We start from the raw sequence: 7,486 nt of genomic DNA, 5'->3' as shown, positions 1-7,486 counted from the left end.
ATTGACTTAGATTATTATTGCTCGCTCAAAGTATTATTTGGTTCACAACTTTTAGATGGACTCTCTAAGGATTATTTTATGTGCCCCACAATTGGGTTACTTTTTCACGTTTGAAATTGAGCGGAGAGTATACCTAACTATGACCTTTTATACTATTTATACTATTTCCATTACATATTTATGGAAACTCCTCAATCAATTAGGATCCCTAGTATCTCTAATTATATCAATCATGATTAACAAAATTACATCAATCAAGGGAAGATAAACCAATTACATTAATCAAATAAGATTGCCAAATCTTCCAACTCATGTGGTGAGGATTCCAAATCATGTGATAACTCATTATGCTACTTCATGTGGTGACTCATCATGCCAGCTCGTGTAGTCATGGTGGATTTGGTCCCACCTTGTAACACTCTCCCTAAAACTGGGGGTAAGAAAACCTTGTAAATGCCCAATTTGTTGTAGATGGTGGACAAGATCTTATGAGTGACTAGTTTGGTGAAAATGTTTGCAACTTTCCCCTGTGAGGAGATATATTTGAGATATAATATGCCGGCTTATCTCTCGTATAAATAACAGTCTACTTTAATGTTCTTTGTTCTTTCTTGGAAGACCGGATTCGAGGTTATATGTATCGCCGCCTGAATATCTCAATGTAGATCCATAGGATCTTCTTTATAGATTCCCAGTTTAGTGAGAAGGGATTTAATCCATAGAAGCTCACTAACTGTGTGTGCCATGGTCCTATATTCAGCTTCTGCACTGGACCTTGCTACAACATTTTGCTTCTTGCTTCTCCATGTAACCAAGTTCCCTCCAACGATTGTACAATAACCCGAAGTAGATTTTCTGTCATCCGGGGATCCGGCCCAGTCTGTATCTGAGAACCCTTCTATGTAGAAGTGACCATGGTTCTTATAGAGAAGCCCTCTTCTTAGAGCTCCTTTCAAATATCACAATATTCTTTCTAATGCTTGCCAATGAGTAAGTTGTGGTTTGTGCATGTGTTGAAGTATATGGCTCATAGATGAGGTTGGGGGTATTTTTGAATTTTATACACAAATATGTCTAGAGTTTAGTATAAATATGCATTATGTAACCCTAATTGAAGTTCGCTCACAGAAATCCATAGCCGAACGGGGACGACGATTTGGGGAAATCGGAAGGGTATTCCCTAAACCCCTTATCACGGGAAACCAGAAATCCTCTAGCAGGGACACCTCGACGTCCTCTTGTGGGCCACTGGTGGAAGAGGAGGCTCCGTCGGCACCGTCAGTTGCAACTCCGGTGAGATTGGATTTTCGGCCAACACATCCCACTCGCAATCTTCTCGGCAGACCAACCGGCACCGTCAGAAACAACTCCGGTGAGATTGGATTTCCGGCCAACACATCCCACTCACAATCTACTTCTCGGCAGACTAGCGCAAACCCAAATTCCAATTTGGGGGGGAGGAGGGGGGGTAAGCCTCTCGGAAATTTTTTTTTTGAGGAACTCTATTTTTCTGTTGATGCACACACTACCTGTGGGTATGTTCATTGCCCAATTGAAAATGTGAGGCTGTTTATTCTTTCTATTGACGAGACCACCAGCAGGGTGGATTTCCCATATCGGTTTGTGCTTACTGGGATGCTCCTGCATGATAAGCAAGGTAAATTAGAGATTGCAGATGCTGCTGTTCTAGATGTTGACGGTGTGGTTGGGTATGTGTCTCAGAAATTGGAATCGGGTTTTCTCTCTTCTTTTCAATTGTTGTCCCTAACTAATTTGCCTGCTGGAATTCGTTGGAGAGATTTGAATGAGATTGATCTTATGATCAAAGCAGTTTTCACAATTCTGTTTGTGGATTGCATAGTCTTGCTTCCCTTTGCTTATTATCTGGACCTGGTTGCTTCAATAGGCAGTGGTATTAGAACACGTCCTCTATTTTTTTTTTGCAATCTGTGGGGAATAAAGGGAAGATGTATGAGGCATTGCAGTTGTTCGATGAATTGCCCAAGAAAAATGTCGTGTACTGGTATGCAATGAATCGGGGACACTATATTCATGGGGTCCTATAGATGGTCTTATTTTAGTTGCAGAAATGGTGGGACTAGGTTCTAGCACCAAACCCGGTGCATAGCCAGCTTCAAAAAATAAAAGGTTGACGTCTGAAGTTACACTACTACTCCAAAAGAAGTTACCAGTTTCAAACAAAGTCAAACAAGATCCGCCTCTTAGATTATCTTCAATCATGAACCAACGGCAAGGCGCTAAATTTATTTCTTTTGATCCTCCAAAGGGTGAATGGAGATTTTTTGTTTGCCATTTCAGTAGATTTGGACTGCATGATGAGCAGGTTGAGGTTGATATTATCATGGATGATACTCTGGTTTAGGAGCCATAGGGAACCACTGGGGTGGAAGAATTGAATGTTGATGATGAACCTCAAGGGTCTTTTGCTTCTTCTTCTACGTATTTGTTGCACTAGGTCATGGGGTGGGAGTTGATCCAAGTTCTGTTTTCAGCATGGGAAATCAGTAGCCAATCTAAACCACAACATGTAGATGCCGATGTGGATGGGGGGAGGGATATGATTGATGATGTCAAGGATGGTCCAAGGGACTTGCATCCTGAGACCTACCCTCTTGTTTGCAGAGCTGAGTTGATTTATTGGTTGCAGGAGAGTCTTTGCCACCGTGTGCAAGAGGAGTATCTAGGGAGGTTTGAGAAAGGTGTTGTACTGGAGGTTATTTGTGCTAGTTTTGCCACCATGTGGTTCTTCCATAAATCGTTTTGTGTTGCTGCTACAGTTCTGCAGCCACCAATGCTGCCATCTAGGGGTGGCTTCGAACCTAGCCGGTTCACAAGCGGCTCGAGTTCGGCTCGATTTGATTCGTTATCTATCGAGCTCGAGCACCAGAATCGGCTCGTTTACCTTAACGAGTCGAGCTCGACTGAAGCTAGGTTCGGTTCTTCGGCTCGTGAGCCAGCTCGAGGTGAGTCGGATCGGTATCGGGATCGAGAGTGGGTGAGCGGGAGCGGGAGCAGGATCGAGAACGGGGGGGGTAGTTTTCCTCCCCTCGTCACCGTCGAGCCCCTCCTGTCGGCTGTTGTCGTCACCTCTACCACCGTCGCAGCTATTCGCCGGCCATCTCTACTGCCGTCGCAGTTGCTCGCCGGCCGCCTCTATGGCTATCCGTTCGATTTCTTCCTCTCCTCGCCGTCGCCTCTGTTTCCGTTGCCGCCGCTTCCGTCACCGCCGTTTCCATCGTCGTCGTCGCCGTCGCAGCCGTCATCCCCGACAACAGGTCCTCCTTGGCGCCGTAAGCCCCTTCCCTCCGTGTCCTCTCGGTGGAAAACCAGAACCATTCAGGGGAGAAATTAGTGGAGAAATAATCTCCCCCCTCCCCCGCGCCAAGATGATCTCGCACGTGCGAGATCATAGAGTAAAAAAAAAAAAACTTTTTCCTCTCAAAAAAATTAAAAATAAATTTTATAGAAATAAGTTTCTATAAACTATTAGTGTTTCATATTTTTTTAAACATTTTTCTAATTGAAATTTTTTTATTAAAAATCATATAATTTTCTAAGTTAGATTTTCGTACCAAGATGGGGTAGAAAACTGTATAGAAAATTTTTGAATAAGTATTTATCAGTTGATGCTATAATACTTTTAGTATGAAGCAATTTTCATTACAATTTTGTGTTTGATATTTTATTTAATTAAAATTTTATCGCTAAGTATAATAATATATTAGATTGATTATTAATTTTTATTTATTTCCCTAGAAGAGACAATAAAAGGTCCATTTAACTTTCCTAAGAAAAATTTAAAATATTTCTTGTAATTTTCAAATAAGTCACTAATAGTAATAAGATTTTATTAAATTTTTTTTTTGGGGAATATGTATCATAGGAAAAATATTTTTAGTTTTTCCTAGAATTTAAATTTTCATTTAGGGGCACTAAGGAGGCCATAATAAATTATGGCCAGATTTAAAAATTACAAAACAAGCTAGACAACAATTAGAATAAAAAAATTAATATTGGTGCATTTTAATCCATTATTGAAATTCACTCATGAACCTCCCCTATCATTATATTTTTTTTTAAAATGTATGCATAATTTTATATATAATTTATTCAAAGCCACCCTACGTGCAAGATCATAAACAAGGAAAAAAAACTTTTTGTCCCTTCCTCATGGCTCTTAAAGAAATTGAAAATATATTTTAGTAGAAATATGTTTCTAGAGACTATTAGTGGTTTTTTCAATAAATGTTTAAAAGACATTTATAGTAAAAATATAGGGGCCATTAGTGCCTCATTTTTTTCAAAATATTTTTCTAATTATAAATTCTTTTTAAAAAATCATATAATTTTTTAAGTAAGATTTTCTTGCCAAGATGGGTTAGAAAACCATATAGAAAAATTTTAAATAAGTCTTTGACAGTTAATGATATAATACTTTGAGCATGAGGCAATTTTTATAGCAATTTTGTGTTTGACATTTTATGTGATTAAAAATTTATCGATAAGTATAATAATATATTAGATTAATTATTAATTTTTATTTATTTCCTTAGAAAAGGCAATAAGAGGTCCATTTAACTTTCCTAAGAAAAATTTAAAATATTTCTTGTAATTTTCTAGTAAGTCTCTAATAGTAATAGGATTTTATTTAAAGGATTTATAGTTTTTATTTGGGTGATTGTAAATTGATAGTGATATTTCATTTAATTTTGTTGTGTTTGATTATTGTATAGAGTTTATTTATAATGTTATGCAGTGTATGGAGTGTTTAGACTATTTTATGGAGTGTATAAACAATTTCATGGAGTGTTTATGGAATGTATAAACAATTTTATAGAGTGTTTATGGAGTGTTTATGCAGGTATTATGTATATTGATTATGCCCAATTTTAAGTAGAGGTCATGCCGAATTTTATACAAGTATTATATATATAGATTATGCTCAATTTTAAGTAGAGGTTATGCCCAATCTTATACACGTATTATATATATAGGTTATGCCCAATTTTATGTAGAGGTTATGCCCAATTTTATGTAAAATGTATGTATAATTTTATATACATTTTATTCGATATATATTTTTTGAAAAGTTTTAAATGTATGTTGAGGCTCGAGCTCGGTTCGAAGCTTGGCTCAAACTCGTTGCGCTCGAGCTCGATAACAATTTTAGGCTCGAAGAGAGGCTCGGCTTGAAGCTCGACTAGAAATATTTAAATCAAGCTCGGCTCGAACATAAGCAGGTTTGGGCTCAGCTCGGCTCGATGCTACCCCTACTGCCATCATGGCATCGCTGCAACCAGTGTTGTTTATTCATAAAGTAGTTGCAGCAGTGACATATGGCGCTCACGCTGATGATGCCAAGATGCTGCTGCTCTCTCCCTTGCCTACTGCTATTGTAGTGATGATATGGGCACCCCAGCAACAACCACACATTGCAACATATTATGCAGATCTTTATGGTGTACAGAAACAAGTCCATGGTTTGGACATGGCATTGGATAAGAAATTGTGTGCTTCAGGCACACCTGCCTTGTAGAGTGGCCGACACGTATATATGGCTATGCCTTTTTGTACTGTGAATCGTGCTGTTGGCACAATGCGAAGTCATGACGTGCCGAAAAGATACCATAGGTATGGGCTACCTAAAGATACCATCCAGGTGCAGCTGACAGGAAGTGTTGGAAATTCTGTTGGAATTTCCATGACTCAGTTGCTTGCTGGACATTCTATTGGAATTTCTATTGGAATTTCTGGAGTGTCATGGAGGGAGTTGCATGCCATTGATAATGGGATCAATGCAGTTGTTCCTTTTCTGTTTGGGAAAGGGCTTAATTATCACCGAGGGATTATGCGGGCACCAAGTGGCATGTTGGCGGAGATTATGAAGCATTTACCTCAACATCCAAACATAGTGCGTTTGAGGGATACTTACGAGGATGATCCTACCGTGCATTTTGTGCTGGAATTGTGTGTAGGAGGTAATTGTTTGATCGTATGGTTGCTCGGGGACATTTTACACAAAGGACTGCTGCTGGGCTTACTAGAACATGTGTGGAAGTAGTGCAGATGTGTCATAAGCATGGGGTCATGCACCGAGATCTCAAGCCTGAGAACTTCTACTGCTGGGCACCTGTATCTACCTCTAAGGATGCATTTGTGTTGTATGGTTCTGCTATTAGTGCAGTAACTACTGTTGGGTCTACTGCTATTCCAATCAGCATTGGAATCGTGTTCGATTTCTTGTGGTATGAACCCCCTAGTAAGACAATCGATGATATGGTAGCAGTTCAAAGGGCAAGAGATTTTCATCTCGGCTGATTTCTGGAACCAAACAGATTTGGTCACTAGCCCAGCTCAATGGAACTAATGGTAGGAGAGCTGCTCCAACAACTCTGCTGGGTGAAATCAGATTGGAATAAAGATGAAAGAATGCCAAGTGATTGGGTGCACACTTCTGGAAAATGGAGTGGTGATCCCACTGATAAAGGCATCCAAACCTTTCCAGACTACAAAATTTTTGTTATCTCTTCACAGCTTCCTCAGCTCTTTACCAAAGACAAGACCTTGGTCTTTCAATTTTCTATTAAACATGAACCCATGAAGAGGAGCGCCCTCCAGCAACTCAGGTAGGATATGACGTTGGCCTCACTACTTATTGATCAAATTACCTACCTTGATGATTGGGATGTACGGGATAGAGAGCATTCACTGTCTTTTGCTGGGGCTACTGCAGCATTGGAAGCATGTCCTCTCCACGTTCCTGTCACTGATGGGGCGAGGGCAGATGTACAGCTGGTGAAGGATTCAATTAGTTCAGTTGTTCATGTTGTGCCAGTCATGGGTTTCTCAATGTATCATTCACTGTCAAGGGCAGAGGAGCTGAATTCTCTGGTGTCGGCACTTGCTACTATAGCAGCACTGGAGAGTGTCCTGCTTGATGCATGTGGAGACCTATTAGCTTGAGACCTATTAGCTTCACCAACAGCAATGCCTATAAAGGAAAGTAACCTCAGAACTCACCTTATACAACTCCAAACAAGCGCTGCTTCATGGGCTCTATCTATCTCAGCCATCGAATATTTGTTTACCGGCCAGCGAAATGAAGAATGTCCACGAGAATTTTTTTTTTCTCTCGACCAGAAAAAAAATCCTAGAATGCTTGCTCCAGTTTTTGGGCGTCAAGAGAGCACAAATGGTTGTCGCGGATGCTACTCGGGCACCGGTGAAGACATCGGCATACAAACACTACATCTGAGCTTGAGGACAAGCTCCTTCTTCTGGGGGGTGTAATGTTATGCACTCAATAACATTATTATTTTAGTTATTTTCTTTAATTTACTTTATTTTATTTCACTTTTAGGTCACAAGGGTATTTTTGGAATTATTTAGTCATAGGGATATTTTTGGAATATTTTATTCATAGGGATATTTTTGTAATATTTTATTAAACCCTAACAGGGTGAAC

The 7,486-nt window shown here is 39.6% G+C and overlaps 1 protein-coding gene across 1 annotated transcript; it reads left to right on the top strand.

Annotated features, from left to right (window-relative positions):
• Window positions 1-6,654: 6,654 nt before the first annotated feature.
• On the top strand, window positions 6,655-6,984 carry LOC137943557 (QWRF motif-containing protein 4-like). The gene has a single exon (XM_068789043.1). It carries the CDS (start codon window positions 6,655-6,657, stop codon window positions 6,982-6,984), a length of 330 nt encoding a protein of 109 aa, XP_068645144.1.
• Window positions 6,985-7,486: the final 502 nt, after the last annotated feature.

The sequence above is a fragment of the Aristolochia californica genome, unplaced genomic scaffold, assembly GCF_029961685.1.
Source record: "Aristolochia californica isolate CCGP_79_NKW_82.1479 unplaced genomic scaffold, dmAriCali1.0.hap1 SCAF_11, whole genome shotgun sequence".
Lineage (NCBI taxonomy): Eukaryota > Viridiplantae > Streptophyta > Magnoliopsida > Piperales > Aristolochiaceae > Aristolochia > Aristolochia californica.
This window is presented reverse-complemented; position numbering and strand designations above follow the sequence as displayed.

What these genes read in the sequence shown, in the direction of transcription:
- LOC137943557 (XM_068789043.1), top strand. Translation starts at nt 6,655, where the DNA reads ATGACGTTGGCCTCACTACTTATTGATCAAATTACCTACCTTGATGAT.